The sequence below is a fragment of the Maniola hyperantus genome, chromosome 5 (genome assembly GCF_902806685.2).
Source record: "Maniola hyperantus chromosome 5, iAphHyp1.2, whole genome shotgun sequence".
In the NCBI taxonomy this organism is placed as follows: domain Eukaryota; kingdom Metazoa; phylum Arthropoda; class Insecta; order Lepidoptera; family Nymphalidae; genus Maniola; species Maniola hyperantus.
Genome location: NC_048540.1, coordinates 5,104,863 through 5,125,655, shown reverse-complemented (window position 1 = coordinate 5,125,655; position 20,793 = coordinate 5,104,863). Strand labels below are relative to the sequence as shown.

The window sequence follows — 20,793 nt, the reverse complement described above, 5'->3', positions numbered from 1 at the left end:
TTTTCTGTTAATATTTTTAATAATTACAGCGTTGAACACTGCATTCAAATAAGTTTGAAAACAAACCTTTCGTTTGATCTTAATTCGATTTTCTTTATGAATAATGTTTTATAATATCCTAAAATAATAGCCCGATCCGTCGAGTAGTTTGAGCTGTGCGTTGATAGATCAGTCAGTCAGTCAGTCAGTCAGCTGTTCATTTTATATATTATATCTACATTTTCCGACCGAGTCAGACAGACAGACACACTTTCTCATTTATTTACCTAGTATGGGAGTATGTTTTTTCCGTAGGTATGTAGTCCTATAGTATGTATGTTCGTGTTGTAAAGTTTCGCCGATTTCGATATCATGGTAGGGGGCAGGTAGGGCATGTGGCGAGATGGCGCGATAACAGGAATTATTCATACGCGTTATCGGCTTGCCATCGCTGGTGGCATTGTGAACGAGGGGTGGCTCCCGGTGTCGCGGACGCTGTCACAACGTTGTGTGTGCACTCGCCCTAATGTGACGCTGGCGACTGTAGGGCTAGTATAAGCGCTTAGCCGACTACAACAAAGCCAGGAAGGGCTACGATTCGAATTTGAATTTACTTACATGAACAATTCCACACAAATTTTCTACCAGAACATCGGCAGTTAGCGAGTAATCGAGAAAAACTCATAGTAGTGGACTCGATTATTGTTTTATTCCGTGCTTGCCGTAGGTAAGTACTTAATGGCGATCGACGTTTTGCAGCCCCGTCAAATTGGTAACTGGTAACAATTTGTAGAGTACTAAAGTATCGTGTGATCGATGCCAGTTTAGTTTCAATTAAAGATAAATATGTGATTAAGCTGTGAAAGCCTAGTGGTTAGGACGTCTGCCTTCTAATCGGAGGTCGGGGGTTCAATCCCGGGCACGCACCTGTAAATTTTCGTAGCTATGTGCGTTTTAAATAATAAAATATCACTTGCTTTAACGCTAGCGTGGTGTATTATTGCCTACTTCTTATTCTGAGAGGTGACCTACATAAGCTCAGTATAGTAGGCTGGTGATGGGTTGATCATGATGACTGTGCTAGTGTGACTAAGAACAAAGATAATATTTCTAGATAAGAATTTGCTTAGTTTTAGGTACGTACCTATGCAACTAAGGCTAAAATCTATAGAGCGCACTTTGACTTTGCTCAGACTTAAGATTGCGTTAAAAAACTTAAAACGAGACAGATTTAGTTGAGAAATAAATAAATAAATAAATTTTTCTTTATTTCAGGCCGTGGCCCATGTGGTGTTAGTAAATAAGTACACAAATATTTAAAAACTTAAGAACTATGTTAGTATGTACAGCTTAGATATTTATCTTCAACTATTCGGAAATATACATCGGTCTCGTTTTAACTCTGTCTTAAGTCTAATCTAAGTCAGAGTGCGCTCTATAGATCTCACCCTAGCTGCTGTACTCACAGCCGTACTCAGAGTCGCTTAATCGTTACTTAAGTTTATAGTTAAAACGACACAGAGCTATATCTTTCACATAAATCTGTCTCGTTTTAACTGAATCTTAAATAACGATTAGCGACTCTGAGGACGGCAGCTAGACGGACTTAGGAATCAGCTAATAAGTAGTTTATAAACAACGTCAACTAATTAATATTTCGACAAGCGCCACAGTTCGCTCACTTTTGCTGCGTACGGGTGTTCCTGATAACCATCTGATGATAATCTTTAGCTACAATCACCACCTGGATCGACTTGATGCGGGTCTAACAATATTACACACGATCAAACCTACCTAGTCCTTATTACAAGGGTATAAGATTTTAAATGTTTTTTAGGGTTACTCAAAAAGAAAAACGGAATTCTTATAAGATCACTTTGTTGTCTGTCTGTCTGTCAATAAACCTACAAGGTACTTCCCGTTGACCTAGAATCATAAAATTTGGCAGGTAGGTAGATCTTATAGATAATATTTGGGGAAAAATCTGAAAACCGTGAATTTGTGATGACATCAGACAAAAAAAAATTGTGGTCATGAACTAATAATTAGTATTTTCAATTTTCTAAGTAAGATAACTATATCAAGTGGGGTATCATATTATGAAAGGTCTTCACCTGTGCATTCTAAACCAGTTTTTTATTTATTTTTATGCTTTTGAATTATCCTGCAAAATGTCGAAAAAATACGACTGTAGTACGGAACCCTCATTGCGCAAGCCTGACTCGCACTTGGCCGGCTTTTTAAATAATTTGTTAGTTTAGAAGTAGGTAGATGTCTATGGCAAGATGTTGATGATGTCAAATTTCAGCCCGATCTCTCCAGAAGTTTGAGCTGTGCGTTGATAGATCAGTCAGTCAGTCAGTCACCTTTTATATATTTAGATATATGTAGTTGATTACATACACGTACGTACACATGATTGTAGTAAGTACAGTGTGTATTTTAATAAGCTAAACAGCTTTGTAACAAAGATGCAGGGAACTATTTAAAACCGCTTTCTACATGTCTATCAGAAATAACTGGGTATAGGTTTCAATCCTACATAAATGTAAGTTTACAGTATACCAACTATTAGGTTCCCGCAGCGCACCACAGGGATGTACCGACAATGGTATTCTTACCCTGTTTCACCAATAGACAAGGGATGGTCCCCTCGGGTAAATGCACCAATCAGCGGTCGCATTCGCACAATTATCATTACCCCCCGATCGTGTACATATGTTTGCTTTCACTTTTAAATAATAATTGTGGATTGTTAAATTGAATGGGGTGTTATTTAAAGAGAAGTTTAACATATGGGGAGCCAGTTATACTCGCAAAGTTTTTATTTTAATCACTTTTCTAAATAAAGTTTGAAATCCGTGTGTGATGATAAGTGTGATTCAACAACGTCATAGTGACTGGGTAGGAAAATATTGCAACAGAAAAACATTACATACCTATACCGAATTCAAAAACATATACCTACTATACTATGGCCAGCGTGGTGGAATATTGCCTACTTCTTATTCTGAGAGGTAACCTGTGCTCAGTAGTAGGCTGGCGATGGTTGATCATGATGACTGTGCTAGGGTGACTAAGAACAAAGATAATATTTCTAGATAGGAGTTTGCTTAGTTTTAGGTACAGTCAGCAACAAAGCTAGGTTTGCACTCACCAGTAGGTTCAAGCGACTAATGGACGGGTGCAAGCCTAGCTTTGTTGCTGACCCTACCTGCTTAATATGCAACTTGGACGGACTTAGGAATCAGCTAATAAGTAGGTTTTCATAACATTTTCTTCAGTGTGTAATCCTAACAAAACTATTCCTAACAGAATGACATAAGTCTGAGTAATAAAAGCTCCTTATTTTCTCTTTATTTACCTAAAGAATGTTTTAGAATAGTCTTTAGCTGAATATATTTGATACAAATGCACATTATCCAACCACGAAGTCTTAATGGAATTTCAACAGCCCACATTTTGGCGAGCGTTTTTTTCGACCGCTCGTAAAATGATGACGCGGCATCTTTACAAAGGCCCATTTTAAAATCCGCCTGCTTAATTATACATGTATATTATAACAAATCACGCCGTGTACACCACCGTAGAGTATTTAATTAACGAAGTTTTCCAACTGGCCCACTATTTTAATTGCCCCGGTGTTTTGACACGACTTTTGTAATATTTCGGAAAAGCGCGCCTTTGTTCTCGGACGCAACCAACTCTGAATAAAGGCCGTTATTTGTTTATCAAATACGCATTAAAGTTAAGGTCGGGTGCACATTCGCAGACGGGGTACTGCCCAATGATGTTAATGCTCCGTGCGTTTCGTATAACGAATGCTTGACCTAAAGGTGCTGATGAACCTGAGCATTCACAGTTCACTTGTAACAAAACATTGAGCATTCCCCGTTTTTAAATTTAGTCGAACAAGGAATATCCTATATTCCTTGTTCCTTGGAGGATGTTTGTTAAGGTGCTCCACTCCTTGAATAATAATAATAATGTTATGTTATTATTGTATGTTATATTAATTATGAATATGTATAATTGTATAAGCTTACCATGAACTTTTATGCTTTACCAAAAATGAAAATCGATATCAATGTTTCATACATGTACTCGTACCTACAGCAAGTGCTCCTAGTGAAAATTGTCTAATAAAACGTTATCGAATCTCATCAAACGTCAATTTTTTTATCCTACTTGTACAATCCAGAATTGCCACGCGAGAGCAAATAGGTAATTTTTCCCATTGCAATTAAGTAAAAAACAAAGGTACCGACTAACTGTTTTAATAACTTCATTTCAATTAATCATTCGTTCATGAGGTAATTTTTTTCTTGATTGCTCAACATAAAAGATTTAAAGCTACTTCAATATCCATAGTTTGTGCATGCTCTTTAAATGTTCATGGGCATGTAAATAGGGAATTGAGATGTCGTGTGAAAGAGTTGTTGGTACCAAATAATATTAATTTTGGTATCACGGGCGGTTCGTAACGCCTCCAAATTGTCCGCCCTAATGACGGCCACTCCGGACAATGACTCGTCTATCGGCAGATCTTTGTCAGTCGCGCTCAAATTCCCGTAAAGTTTCGACAGCCGAAATTAGGTGACTTTACCTTTTCATTTGTTTGAAAGATTTGTTCATACATTACATGATTTGTGGTTGTCAAAATATTTGATTTGAATAGTTTGGTATTTGCCCTAATCTATATTAGGTAGGTATCTGTAAGTACTCGTGTCTGTTGACATGCTGTTGTATTAAAAAAGTTTTTCTCTGTGTGCAGGTCGAACGCTAAGCGGCGGCAGCGGGCAGGTTTGCAGGCCGCACTTCCACACGCCGCTGCATCCCTGGCTCGATTCCAAAGCGTTAGGCAGTGGAGCCTGGGGTGGGGGGTTCCAGCAAGACACGCCCGCCGACAAGCCCCTCTCCCCCGCGCAGCATCCTCACCCCCATCCTCTGTTCTCCTTTCCCCCCACGCCACCAAAAGACTCTACGCCCGACTCCGTCGCCGCGGCGGCGCTCGGCCAGCAAGACTACCAAGCGGCCGTCGCGCACGCCACGGCGATGAGCGTCGCGTTCATGCAGCAGCAGCAGGAGCTCCCGCTGTGCGGGGACGTCAAGCCCATGATGGGCGCTCCCCCGTCGAAACAACGCGAAGGTGCGCAGCCAGACACGTGTCCCCAAGAGAGCCAGCCCTCCGGGGAGTACAACGCGCAATACAACTCCGGCGACTACTATAACTACCAGGGGAAGGGGTATAGCGGGCAACAGCAGAGTAAACCGCGGCCGAACAAGACGCGAACTAGCGCCGGTGAGTCCGGACCGTACAATGCACTGCCCTCGCTCGCACTTACACTAATGACTTCACGCTTATCCGATCACATACGGCCCCTGATAGGTCAACTTCCCAAAAAGTCTTCTTGACCTCCTTGTAAAGCAATGAAAATTTAGCTAGGTCTAGTAGGTATTTGGTGCGTAAACACACTTTCCCACAAACAGCGAGCAATAAAATTGTCTTTCGAGTAACTTGAATTGTCTACTGTCTGCGAATAAAATGTATCAAAGAAGTCTGTTTACAGATATAAAAGGGACATTAAGAGGAAAAAAATAAGTTATTATATTGCCAATGATTAATTTTCATCTGCGCTCCGATTTCGATCGGATCTAACTACGACTTTCAAAATCCATAGTTCCTAATCAGTAAAATCAAATAACCGTGCCGCTCTCGCGCCGGTAACAAAATGGTGGGTCATAGTAGCGATAATTAGAATCACGGTACGATGTCTCATCGTTGGCGATTATTGATTGGATACGGTCCAACACAGACGGTCGACTTTTTGTAGAAGACGAAAGGCTTTGAACAAGGTTTACTGCATTCAACAAGTCATGGAAGCCGTGTATGTCCTGACTTTTTCTCTAACATGAGCTCAGTCGAGCCGATCACAAGGAGACTCAACTTTTTGCCTTAATTACCTGTATTAGATTTTCATTTTATTTCTACCGATGATGTTATACAGTATGACCGATTATTTTGTCTTTCGTCTGCGATACCTATAACCAATTCGATATTTCTATTCTATTGTATAACAGTCAGATGTGTTCAGATAAGCGTGGTTGCACTGGGGTTGGTACACGTTTTTGTCACAATGGTCCACTTGTGATGTCACTGAATAACGCTTATAATTAACTGCTAATTTTGGTGGAGGTTACTAATAAAGCTTTACATAATGATAAATAACAACATAGGTGTGAAAGAATAGAGCTGAAGTGTATGTATCTATAGTTGGTCTAAAAACGTTACAGGAATAGGATGATATACCTATAGCAAGATTTCTGCATTATAAAAGAAACTCGTTGAAGATTTGCATTTTTTAAAATAAAAAAACTAATTAAAACTTAGTGGTTAGATGGATAGGTTGGATTACGTAAAAAAAACAACAAGTAACATCCAAAGCGTTAAAGATTTGCATTCTGTTGCTCTTGTTTAAATCTAATAAAACTTAGTAATTACACGAAAAATAATAAAATCATACTAAGTAGTTAAACGAACAGGTCAGATGAATAGATCCGTAACAAATTATATTAAACAAACACATTTAATTATCTTTTATCAAATTTAGATCAAAAGTAAGGTGATGACAGAGTTATTACAATATCTTCAAGAATTAAACCGAGTGCAATTAATTGTTTATTTTGGAAAGTTATGACCTAGCTTTATAAGACCTTAGTTGTCTGTGCTAATAATAAATTCCAAATGCATTAATGTTAATTAATTCAGATTTGAATTACCTTTATGCACTAACGAAATAATATTATTATGCCGTTTTAAATCCGGATGCTTTTTATATTTATGTGGAATTTAAATGCATCGCAGAATTAAGTGTATGTAATAATTTTAATAAAATACAATTATATACATACTTAAAATAAATATTTGTTAGTTTATACAGTAACATACCTATACGTTCGCAAATTATTCGCCAGATTGAGTTGAAACTTTGTACCGTTATTGTAAGAACTTGCGGGGAGGTTTCTAACATACGAGTACCTAGTACAAACCATCAGCGCAGATGGCGCACTCAGCACTGTAACGCATGGCGCTAGTTTTAATGAAATATACCTACTTATAATTAGCCGATGCTCGCGACTTCGTCCAGTGATTTAGGTTTTTAAAAATCCCGTGGGAACTCTTTGATTTCCTGAAATTGATCTATGCATTCACCGTTGCATTTTATCTGGTATCAATTCTTTGAGTTCGCAATCCTTTGTTACATGAAGTCCAAAAGCCACAAGACCGGCCCTCACCGGAATGCCTGAGGCAGTGTGCTGTGATGGGGCAAATATTACCAAATTCTCTGTCCTATTTTATAATCTATCGCTAATTTCAACTGACAGATGAGTCAGACATAGGATTCCCACATCCCAAAGTTTTCTGTCCCTCGTGTCCAGTTCGTAGCGATTTTTTGCGATTGTTTTTTTCTTTGGTTCGTCCGTCTAGTAAGGGAACAAATAAATTAGCACTGCGCTTTCCGATGTAAAATCGGTAATAGCGGCAATAGACATGGACATACTGAAAATTTGACTCTCTATCCACTACATTTACGGGTCATGAGATACAGCCCGCTAACAAACAGACAGACGGACATGACGGATGCTTAGTAACGGGGTCCCGTTGGCACCGTTTGGGTATATGATAACATTTCTATAAAATGTCAGCTTACTTATTAGGTAAGTCAAAATTCCACTGAGATTTTTAAAAAGCTTTTTCTTATTCAAATCTACGAGATGGAAAATTCTACTTTTGTTTTGCTTTACATATGAATCTCCTCTGCTTACATGACTGAATAAATAGCAAAGTTCCCATTACCTAAAGGCAAAGCTATTGTTTTTATGTAAAACTTGGCGGATTTCTAATTTATTTGTTGCTTTTCAAGCCAGTATTCGAAATGCGGTAGTTACGAAAGTCTCTCTTAACTCTCGAACACAAGTTAATCAGATTAGTGGGTTTACATTTTAATTTTAAATTCTTAATTGAGATGAAATAATTGTTGTATTTCCCACTGATAGAATTTCTATTAAAAATAATTTAATGAGTAGGTACTTATATTTATTACGGCTTCTTATTTAAAAATAAATAAAACAACATCGCTTGTTGATGAGTCCAAATAAAAAGAGTGATATTTTTAGCAAGAGAATAAAATAAAAGCTCATACAGATGTACCTTACCTAAGCAATATAAATGATTCTGTAAGAGAACTAGAGTAACCGACATAGATCAACTGGCTGCGAAGCTGAAGTGGCAATGAGCAGAGCACATAGTTCAAAAAACCGACAGACATTGGGATCCCGAGGTGCTAGAATGTATCGACCTTACACCGGATAGCGCAGCATTGGCAGACCCCTTTCTAGGTGAATAGACGACATCAAACGAGTCGCAGGGTGCCGCTGGATTCAGGCGGTGCAAGACCGTGGCGTCCGTGGCAACCGTGGCGTGGCTACAAGAGACTTATACGTTTTCAGCAGTGGTCGTTTATCGGTTGACGAAGATGATGATGATGATGCAATGATGAGCAAGGCGTTAGAATGTTACCTATTCATACTATTATAATGCAAATTTGAAGATACAATTAAAACTCGGTTTCGCGTAATATTGTTCTACTGACCTTTGCTAGTAATGCTTGCATTGTTACCCCAACAATTGGCCGCAAAGTTTTGCGCAATGGCCAACACAATATGACGAATATTCATATTACCGAGAATTGCTCAACAGTAATTGTATTACAGCCGCTTTATTTTATACATAAATATGTAATTATAACGCTCATAGTTGAGCTTAACAATGGAAGGGAACAAAAAGCGGCCGTTTATTGTCTCTCATTACGGACTAAAAACATGCTAACGCAAACATTCAATTGAGAGCAATTATGGTTATTCAATATTTTGTGAAATTCCACCTCGGATTTACATGTTCCGATCTCACGATGCATCTAATCTAGTTAATGGATTCTCAGGGGATAATTAGAGCCGTAGTGAAAAAGGTGTGCTAATTGCGATAGAAAAAGTGGAACTGTTGTCAATACGGGCTGCGATTATAATCGTACGTGCTGATATCGGCGGAAATCGTACTTCTTATTGAATATTGCTTGATTTATTTTATCGACAATTGCATCGACATCGTGGAATAGGAATAAAAAGTATGAAGTGCTTAGTTCTTTATTAAGTTGGCAGAATGATTCGGTTCGGTACCTAGATTCTTTGCGATTATTAGTAATTGCATTTTGTTTTCGATTAGGTATCAGGGTAGGTACCTACTTCCGTTACTCGGCTTTTGCAATAAGTAGTTTCTAATCGTGATTGAAATATGGCGTTATTCTACAAAATTGGAAATCTTTCATCAAAAATCGTTTCCGTGTTAAGAAAATTAAGTATAGGTAACTCTGAAAAAAGGCTTTCAATACACGATAATGATAAAACTTCGAAATTTAATAAAAAAAAACAGGCCAAGTGCGAGTCAGACTCGCGCACCAAGGGTTCCGTACTCGGGTATTTTTTTCGACATTTTGCACGATAAATCAAAAACTATTATGCATAAAAATAAACACAAAACTGTTTTAGAATATACAGGTAAAACTCTTTCTATAGTTATCTTACTTTGAAAATTGAAAATACAAATTATTTGTTCGATAACACATTTTAATTTTTGTGTGTGATCGACAAATTCACGGTTTTCAGATTTATTCCTTATCTGCTGTAAGACCTAACTGCCTGCCTTTGATGATTCTAGGTCAATCCTTATAGGTTATGAAGCTTAGTCAAAAAAAGTTATTTACAATCATACCTAATATTATATTGGGGCCGATTCTCTTGTACACAATCTCTAAACTAAACTAAATTAACAGATCTAAATCTAATGCATCGTTTCCGCAAGCAACATTATGAAAGGGATAGCAATAGATTTAGACGTGTCATTTTAGTTTAGTTTAGAGATTGTGTACAACGGAATTAGCCACACTGTTTATTTTTCTGCATTTGTTAGATGTATAGGTAGGTTTTGTATAGGTAGGTGAGAAGGAATTCTAAGTAAACGCGCCCGTGAGCCGACCTCTAATACTAGGTTCAAGGAAAACTTAGCTAAGCCTTGCCACGTTCGGCATTCAGCAGGATCTCTATTGCAAGGTCGCCATTGATATCGAAAGGACGAAATTAATATTAAAATTAATTTTATTATTACTACTGTTAATCTGTGCACGTTGCTGGTGTTAGGTATTATTTTGTTTTATAAAAAAACCGGTCAAGTGCGATTCGGACTCGTGCACCGAGGGTTCCTTGCTACAGAAGAAGTAAAACGGTACAAAGGAAAGAAGGAAGGTAACCACAAATTCACGGTTTTTGGATTTTTCCTTTACTTACTTGTGCTCTTAGACCTACTTACCTGCCAAATTTCGACTCGCACTTGGACGGTTTTTTGCTACTATATTTTTCTGCGATTTCGTCCGCGTGATATAAATTTTAAGTATCTATTCTATAATATTCGGAGATAATGTAGCTATTTATCAGTGAAATAATTTTCAGAATCGGATATTAATTCCGGAGTTTGCTCTCTAGTCCCTTCATTCAAACTTACAAACTTTATACTTCTTTATATAACATCAGTGTAGATTTATAAGCAGGTACATAGGTAGATATAGTTAAGTAACTGTTGAGTTAAGCCGACATTAAAACGCTATATTGGCGCGGTTACTTAGTGGAAGCAATATTATGATAATGTTGGCCGGATGTGGCCCATTCCATTGTTGCAGATACGGCCTCGAAGCTGTAGAGCATTTTAGAAGAAATTAAATATTCGCATTTAACAACAATTGTTATGCAAATTTTATTAGAATTACTTTATTAAAGTAGCTACTACCTATATCTATACTAAATGCAGTTTAAATTAAGAGTCGTGATAATATCTTAGTTGCTATAAGTTTGGGATGTTGGGGTTCTCTAACTTTAACTTTTCAGAGTTATGTGCGTTTTAATCTTGAAAGAAACGGTAAAGGAAAACATCGTGAGGAAACCTGCACGCTTGAGAGTTCTCCGTAATGTTTTCAAATGTTTAAGAAGTAGTAATGCCGATCAGCACTTAGCCAACGTAGTAGACTATATGGCCAAACGCCTCTCATTTGGGAAGAGATCGGTAGTGCTCTGTGGTAGTGAGGATGCTCAGTAGTGAACTAAAAACTAGATATTTTAATATCACTTACCAAATCCAAAAGTGTGTCAGTCTGTCTGTTTGCTAGCTTTTCTCGGCTCATCCGTTTTACCTATTTTGATGAACTTTGGTACAGAGATGGCTTACATCCCAGGGAAGGACATAGGCTGCTTTTGATCCCAGAAAATTAAAGAGTTCCCACGGGATTTTATAAACCTAAATCCACGCGGACGAAGTCGCAAGCATCATTTAGTCAAATATATAATATGACGTAGGTAGATATATCTTACATGTTTGATATCTTATTTACTTACGTTACGTGCACTGTAAGTTCTACCTAGTTCTCATAATATTCTAGTCCAGGAAAGTTAAGAACATGAAATAACATTAAACTTTAACGAAGTTTCAAATCGTTTTGTGAACTTTCTAAAACAATACGCTACGACTACGTTCACTTTAATGCTATTTAATTTAAACTACAATCCTTGTTTCAACTATAACTCAAATCAGAAATACATCCAACCTATTTCAAAAGTCCATTGCACTTTAAGGCACGGTCCTTAATAAATGGCCTTATGATTCATATTGCCCTGTATCTTTTTCACAAAGTCCACACTACCATATTTCCATGCAACTCACGTACTGTTGCAGCAAAGATGTTTCGCGGAAAGTTGCGCAACCAATTAGTAGAATCATACATTTCATAAAGAGATTATGTTACTATCTAAAACTACCCAAGAAATTATAATCCTTATTTTCTAAGTTGTAAGTCTTAAAGTAGTTTGAATAAATCGGGAAGGATTTCAGTGGTGTACTACTGTACCCTGTATGCTACGGACGGCCGACTTAGAGGAATGAAGACGGGACGGCGTCTTAGTGTTATTATTTTTGTTGAATGCAATTCTTTTTATGCATATTGTGCCATGATGGCTTTACAAGATCTGCATAAAATGAGATTTCTATTCGTGCACCGCATTTTTTAAACAGGTAAGTAAATATTGAGTTTAATATGATTTAGGTACCTACCTACATTTTTTGCAACATAGGAACATACGAAAGCATTATTTCCAGAAAATCTGATAGGCAAAAGCCAGAATCGGATTAAATGTCGAAAAACAATTTTGATAGTTTCTTAAATAATAAAGAGGTTTGCCGTTCTATAATTGGAAACGAGCTTCTAATGAATATTTTGAGTTAAATTAGTAGATACATATTATTATACCAAAGTGTAAATATACGTACAGTGAAGCGACGCACCCTTGATACTTATTTGCGGCTATAATCCACATTAATATTATTAATGTTAAACTGTGTTTGTATGTCTGTCTGTCTGCTAGCTTTTGACTGTCCATCCGTTCAACTAATTTTGATGAATTTTGGTGCAGTGATAGCTTAGAACCCGGAGACAAACGTAGGCTTCTTTTATCCCGGATACTCAAAGAATTCCCATGGCACTTTATGAAAAATTTAATCCACGTCGTGGGCATCTATAGTACGCAAGTATAGTATAGTCACGTATAGTCGAGATGGCAGTCGAGGAGGGAACGCCCCGCACACCCATACAGTCCCGCGCTAACCCGGGCGCGGGCGATCGCGGGTGATGTGCGGATGTGCGGGGCGTCCCCTCGCCTCATACCCCGATTGCCATGCCAACCTGTCTCGGACTTTAGGTATATACTTATGCCTATGCCCTTACGAATGATCCACTACAAAGCAAAATAACTAAAGTTTGTTCTGCTCTTTTTTTTCTACTCAGTGGTTCTGCCGTCTACCAGTCGTATACTTACCGACCGCCCTTCCCACGTCGCACCCCTGTAAAACTGTAGGATTGCTCGGTATAGACATCTCGACCGACTGTATGAAGTATCTCTTTAAGCTGTGTATACACAAAACAATGTATAACATAGTACGTAACAATATAGTGGGCTCGTCACGGTCCGACGGTACAGTGGGATACAATTGCAACACTATACAAAAATTTGCATATGACTTCGGCGGAACTTCAGTGATTAATTCATTATTATTAACGTGTAGGTACCTACCTACTTGCGGGCTACTAAATGAGTTTTTTATTTATGTACGTGTAGCATTTGAAATTTATAACGACATAAATGTACTGATTAGGTACGCACAACAGACGGAAACGTTTAAGTGTGCCCAGAGTGAAGAAGAAGAAGAAGATAGGTACTGATTCTGAACAAAACTAAATATTAGTGTTCACATCCTGTTCTTACTAATGTTATATGAAAAGAACAGACACAACTTGACAGTCTTAAATTTAATTTAGAGCTGTCAAACCTCTAGACCTGCCAATCGCGAGCCTATTGTTTAAAGTAGCATGCTCTAAATTTTAGCCTTTAAATGTAAAATTCATGTTCTGTCCTCTTTTAGCAATATTAAAAAGAAAAAGATGCAGATACTCTAAATTTAGCATAGAGAAAGACAACAGAATCGGCGCCATTGGCGTTTTGTAATGCCGTGGCGGTAAATTCCATGAACACTTTCATCGTAATTATTCAGACCTCAGTCGAAAATCTCGAACTACTTTTAGTACTTATAAAGTTTTCTTACAGTGCAGCAGTGCCTTTTATTCAAAGTCAAAATCATATATTTCATGGTTTACCTACTTTGAAAGCATTTATAAACATCAAGGCTCCACCACCTGTTTTACACGGGATACATATATTATCATACCTAGTTATTCCTCAGATTCGGAACTTAGGATCTGTTGAGAAGAAAGTTAGCGATTGTTTAGTCAGTCAAACACAATGGACTAAGAGCCAGCAAGGTCCAGGCCTTTGTTATTTTATAAAAGCTGAAAGTTTCTCTGCGTACTGTCCACAACATAGGGAAGCCGGAAGAACGCTCAACGACTATGAAGTTTGGATCGTGGTGGCTTTGGGAGGTAACAGGTACCTAACAAAGGTGTAAAAAATCTTACGTCGAAGTGTAAAGTGTATTTTTTATATATTTTGTTCGGAAATATATAAAAAGTATACCTACGTCATGCATTGCCGGAGGCGGACACTTCATAGTCGCAGTTCTTCTCTGTGTAAGGGACAATACGCAGAGAAAGTTTCAGCTTTTATAAAATAACGAATGTCTGGTCCTCGCTGGCTTTCTCTACAATGATACATACAAGTCTTAGTTTAATAACGTTTTGACGCAAATGCGTTAGTTTTGCGATAGGTTTAGGTTTTTAAGTATTTAACATACCTATCTAGTTTTTGTTTAGTATTTCTTCAATTGTTCTAATTACAACTCGTTCTATTGTTCAGCTGTTAAAAGTATAAAGTTTCTGAGTTAGTTAGAAATCATCCCTGACAATACAGATCGCTTAGACCGCGTCGTATCACATGCAGATGTAGATAATTACGTCTGCCGGCGGCCACTGCATTGGCGTCAAACGCAATTATCCGGCCGTATGATAATCATGCAAATACGCGCCAGCCCTGTGCGAGCGCCGTGAAAAATGACTTTATTCCTTTGAGAGCGACTGTGCACTAGTCCGAACCTAGCAGAACCCGAGAAAATGCGAAAGTATTTTTCATAATATTCAGATTTAAAATTTCTAAATATATAAAAGGAAAAGGTGACTGACTGACTGACTGACTGGCTGATCTATCAACGCACAGCTCAAACTACTGGACGGATCCGGCTGAAATTTGGCATGCAGTTAGCTATTATGAAGTAGGTATCCGCTAAGAACGGGTTTTGGAAAATTCAACCCTAAAGGGGGTGAAATAGGGGTTTAAAATTTGTGTAGTCCACGCTGATGAAGTCACGAGCATAAGGTAGTATACACTAAGTAGTCGAGTTACGAAGTCGCGACTCGCGAGCATAAGCTAGTTCAGATATCTTATGTCTTTTACAATAACTCTATTAAGTCCAGATCTTCTCAGTTTTGAATTGGACAAGTGCACTAGCACACAAGCTTAAAAAGTCATTCTGCCTGATTACAAAAACTTATACCTACCTAGGTATGGACAAAGACTTAATTATGTAAAATATCTTTGGGTATTTAATGCCGAAATAATTTATGCCTCTATACGGTGACGTGCAGAGGTCAATTTTGCAATTCAACAAACCTTTTGGGAAAAATTTGTGGCTATGGAAGATTTTACAATATTAGCTATGCGACTCGATTACCTATACTTAGTAGTTAGTATTTAGCTATTATTTTCGAATTTGCAAAAATGTTGAACTACTAGGTACAACAGTGTCCTGGCTTAAATAGTTTTGATACGAAGCATTTTTCTATGTAAATGGAATAATATGCTTTGTATGAAATAACATTGACCTTGTTTGTATGAGAGTAGCGACGCCCAATGAAACAATACAAGATTATTGGCTTCCATAAAATTATCTATTTGCATACAGACATACAATTAGGCGGTAATAACAGCCTCTGTGGCGCAACAAAGAATAAGTTTTAAGCAATAATTTAATGGTTTGTATGCAAAATAGCCGCGCCGTTACGTGTTGATGGGCCGAAGCGCCGAGAGAGCGCGTCACGCTACACGGGAGGGAATTAGTCCTTCATTTGAATTACATTACCCCGCTCCGCTCCGCATAAGCGCGCTATACGTGACTATGTTCCAGTTTTTACGGCGCTGTTTCATTGAGGAGTAACGGCCCGTCTGTGAACGCATCGCTAGCTGAGCTTAATCCCCGATTCGCAGCGTCAGCAGTCCTGCAGAGCATATATGTATTTTCCCAGAGCGCGAAGGGCGTGTGAAAACTGCGCACTCTCCTCGAGCCCGGAGTGCGCTCGCTTGGAGACTCTCGAAAAATAAAAACCGCCCACTCGGCTACGTAAATATGGCAGATGAAAATCTTTTATCGCGGTCACGTAGCACTGCCGCGTCACGACCGCACGTCACTCCAGGCAATAAAGAGCGCGCCGCATTCTAATTTTGAACAAACACTGGAATTTTTTGCTCAAACTTCTGCAGTCGTTCAGGATAGGTTTATCTCTAGCCGGACAGGCACCGTTACGTGCGCACTAAATGGTATCTTTATTTCACGTCTGAATCACGTCCAGCGAGCGAGCGGCGAACGTTAGATCATTCGATAGTCAAAACCAGAAGAGAAATGAAGTAATAATTCTCACAGTACGAAGGAGTTAACGCACGGCACAAGTTACGACTTAACAGGATTCGAATTGTTTTTTGTGGAGCAATTAATCAGAATCGTGCTATCTTTAATAATACGTGTGATTTCGGCCTCTCGAACGGTCAGCAGGCTGTAATTCTTGCCCGCCGCCGCGGGCCGCACCGACTTTCACAAATATCAATAGAGATGTTACTATTGAATTTGATCAGTCTCCGTGCGAGAGACACCAAAATAGAACTCCACGTTACTTGTAATATCCTGTTATTTTTTAGTAATAATCGTTATTGGTGTTTATTTATTAGAAACTTCGGAGCAAATTACAGGCTTTATCGACGTACAAAAAATAAAGGGTTAGCCCAAAAAGTGAGTTGTCGGTTCGATCGCAATAAGTTTTCGATAAGGTCCGGGCGATTTAATTGCTGGTTGTGATCTGGTTTTACATAAAAAAAGATAAATGGCTATTCTGCCTTAAGCTGGGGAACATTCTGTGAGGAGTTTTTTCCTATCGGATGCTCGGGCACTTTCACCTTTCTTGTTAGTTCCCTGCACGGGAATCATTATTTATTCTGTGCGCCGCTGCGTCTACCTGGGGACTTGGATAATCAGATCTAGATACATATTATTATGATATACATACCTACCGATACACCTTACTGATATCATCTCTAGGGTAATAAACTTGTTCGGTTTGAGGTTATTTTTACACACTTCCGAATGAGTAATGTTATTGACACTGAATTATTTTACTACAGATCAATGAATGGACAGCGAGTTTTAATAATATAACTATTACAACTACTTTAATTATTTTAAAAATCGAAAGTATAAATAAAGGTCGCTGTAAACTTTCTGAGACTGGAGAATAGGATGCATGACTAAATGGATTTTTAAATCGATTTCGATAAATAATCGTTTCGGTAATCGAGTTTGGAGAAAGATTAGGGGCGTCTTAAGCTGTTCACATGTGAATATCCTCTGAGATCGAGTTTTGAGAATTCTGATTCTGCTTGGAAGACTTAAATTTTCTACTCATATAATACTAATTTACTACCAAGTTAACAATCCTAGCCAAACAGTGATGGTGATGAAACAGGATCCAAAGTGCAGCGAATTAATTTTTGAAGTGAAAGATAAATAAAAATTAATAAAATTCCCAGAGGGCCGCTCATCTTGGGGAAAAATTTCAAAATACTTCTGCATGTTTAAAATAAAGCATGCAAATCTCGTAGGTATGTGGTATAAAACAACAGCTTTCATAAGTAATCGTTCATGATTGATTTTATTGCTTCTGTAGCACTTATTTTCAGTACAAAAAAGTCGTCCTAAACAAGTGTTTTTTTATAGTTATGCGGATGTATTTTACGGTTGAAATGCTTGCGTTGGAAATTGTTATGAACTTGTGTACGTATAATACAATTACACATAGTGAAAATTAGCATGTAGGTATTACTTATGGCTCCTTTACGCTCTGTTTAGTGCATTGCTCTCGAATCTTTTTGCAACACACATTTTTTTTTACAAAGAAACTCGCTTTTGTTCGTAACTATGAATGGGTTTTATGTATATTTTTATTAGTATTACGTACATTATTTTTATCTGGCTTTATTTTTATAAAATCTTGACCTATTGTCTCTTTTACATCATTGCATGAGTCATTTTTACACTATATTAGATACCTATTATATTTTTATGAAGATTTAAAAAAAAGGCAAGATTTTTTTTACTTTTTTTAACATCCACAATAACTATTTTTGAGAACAGGTAGGTATAGGGATATGGTCTCCCATAAGAGGGATTGTTTTTATGGCATTTCCCAGATTTTATAGCCCCTAAGGCAGGCAGGATGTGTTAAAAAGGTCTATATTTTTGATGTTTGGCTTTATTGCTTGTGTTTTTACTTTTATGCTAATAAGGGAGAAAAAAATACTAAAATATTTATGCGATGAAGAATCTTGAGTAGGATTTATAATTTTGTCAGATTGACTAAACAATAAAATTCTAATCATGAATACTTACTTCAACAGTAGATATTTTTTTTTAGATAAATAGTTCTTAGTTAGTAGGTATTGTCTCAACGGCTCAAGTTAACAAGTTTTTTATTAAATAATTGTATGGTATGACGCTTTATTAACGAGCCACGTTACTTTCTCTACGTTTTCCTTGCGTGTAAAAAAATCTTGATATTTTCTACGAGCGAAACTAGCTCGCTTTCCCTTATTAATTGAATATTTAAAAAATTCCTTTGTAATTGCATTTTAGCAGGTATTTTATAGAGATAACAGAACTCTTGTGATTTGTGTGTTGTTTGCATGCTTTAAAGTAATTAGTTAATATTCGATTGGTATTTGGTAATGTTTCTGAATGTGATTTTCTGTCGTCTTCCCCAGCCTGCCAGGAGACAGGTAAACAACTAAATCCTAATTTTATTTATTTACTAATTTTATTTTCAAATAAGTACTTACTTATGCACTTTTTGTTTGTTTTGTCATTTTATGTGTGATATTGGGATATACCTAAACACTCTATCTTGCTTTTATTACCTACTACTAAATCACTAATAGTTTTCCTTATCGTTATCTATATCAATATCAAATAATATGTTATCAATATATTAAGTTTTCAGTTATTTTCCTTACGCTATTGTATGAAATAAATCACTCGTCTATTTGCCCCTATTTTATAAGACAAATCACTTTATCTATTTGAATTAACACTACTTCAAAAGAGTTACAAGAATATCAAAGTAAAATGAGTATTAAAATAAATTGTTTATGTTGGAGCTGTACTTTGTAGATTTTGATTTTATTTTGTTTATCTATATTGAACCTGTAGATATAATAGACCATAATTTTGAACCTAATTTTGTCGTACACAGAGGGTCGAGAATGCGTAAACTGCGGGGCGACGAGTACACCCTTATGGCGACGCGACGGCACCGGCCACTACCTCTGCAACGCCTGTGGACTCTACTACAAGATGAATGGCCAGAACAGGCCCCTCATCAAGCCCAAGCGGAGACTGGTGAGTGTAAGAATCCGACCAATTTTGTGTATTTTTGTACGCTTTAACGTTAGAGCTAGTCGTTTCCTCTACTACATTTAGAATCAGATCCATGTTACTTCCAAGTAAGCACTCTGCAACTATAATTAGTTTCACACGAGGATTAATAAATTCATACAAAAAAAAATGACGAATTCATAAGCAAAGCAACATCTTTCGTAAAAATATCAGTCATTGTTGAGCAAACAACGTTCAAGATAATATCAAATTGTGAATTTTCCACTCGAGCTCCTTTACGGACGAAAGAGTAAACTTATTTTAATAAGCGGATTTATCTCATATTGTCAGTCACATTACAACCTTAAGTCTGGCCAAGACCAAACCCAGAATGGGTGTTGTTTACAGTTAGGGGCAGCAATAAAAAGGCGGGGCATGCATGCGAGCACGACAGCGCATTAAGCGCTCCCACAAATTGGGCTCTTAAGAAACCTGAGTATTTCGACGAAAGACCTCTCCGGCCACAAAACTAGCCTCTCTATGACCGCCATAAATCTTCCAGTTAACGTTTAATCTAAGGTCGGGCACGCATAAAACTGAAACAATGCGACATCGCCGTTGAGACGTCACGTCGGCCGCGCTCGTCGAGTCGCCGGCTAACGAGTGGCCCGTGCCCACAATTGTACAATTTACCTTAATACCCTTCTCGCCGACATAAACTAGAGGAACAGCTCGAAATATTCGCCTTTTGTTCGCTAAATTACGTAATGTCCAAACATTATGATATAATCGCATCGTAACGTATTCCGAAGCGTCCCGTTTCGACGTTAAGCTCGGTACACGTAGGTGTAGTTCACTTTTGCTACAATTTTTGGCATAATTTCACTACGTAAACATTTCCAAGTAGGTTGCTCGTGTTATGGTTTTTAAACCCGGATGTAATAATATGGACGTTGTTTAAATATTTAAAGTCAGTGTACTGTACAGTGATACCGTTAATGCGGCTTGCTGGGGATTGAATTCTCACTTTTAATTTCGTTGTGGGAATATTACAAGACAATGCTTGCGTCGCTCGGACAGCGGCGGCGGCGAAAAAATTGAACTTAATCTTAACACTAAATTTGAAAGAGTTGGTATTTAAGTCCAACTTAAATTAGACATATTGTTCGCTTTATAAATATTTTACTTTGAGCTAATTATAACATTAACGTCTTCATAAAATCAACAAAAAATGTTCCATTTGCTAATACGTTTTTTTGCTTTAAAAATGATAGAAAAACTTTGGTTCATAAATTTTTAAATATAACTACTACGAGGTACCTACTTATTTAGGTAGGAAGATTTGTGCCGAGCTACTGAACATGGAGTTGAAATATATTTTGTAAACATTTTTCTTATACGTACCTACCTACTAAATATTATTTTTATATTGACTTTCAAATTAACTAGTTTGTATTAGGTCGAAACCTTCATAGTCATCACTGATAGACGTCTATCTGCTGGACATATGTCTCTTG

At 37.5% G+C, this 20,793-nt stretch overlaps 1 protein-coding gene across 4 annotated transcripts in view; it reads left to right on the top strand.

The window, feature by feature from the left end:
• LOC117982359 (GATA-binding factor C-like) overlaps nucleotides 1-20,793 on the top strand; it is a 152,914-nt gene that overhangs the window by 58,320 nt on the left and 73,801 nt on the right. The window contains exons 3-5 of one of the 4 annotated variants that reach the window (XM_069498947.1): nucleotides 4,754-5,128; nucleotides 18,667-18,681; nucleotides 19,155-19,306. In XM_069498947.1, coding sequence (XP_069355048.1) covers nucleotides 4,754-5,128; nucleotides 18,667-18,681; nucleotides 19,155-19,306 — 542 coding nt within the window. Of the gene's footprint in view, nucleotides 1-4,753; nucleotides 5,282-18,666; nucleotides 18,682-19,154; nucleotides 19,307-20,793 lie in introns of all 4 variants that reach the window. The other 3 variants (XM_069498948.1, XM_069498946.1, XM_034968713.2) reach the window with 3 other exon arrangements.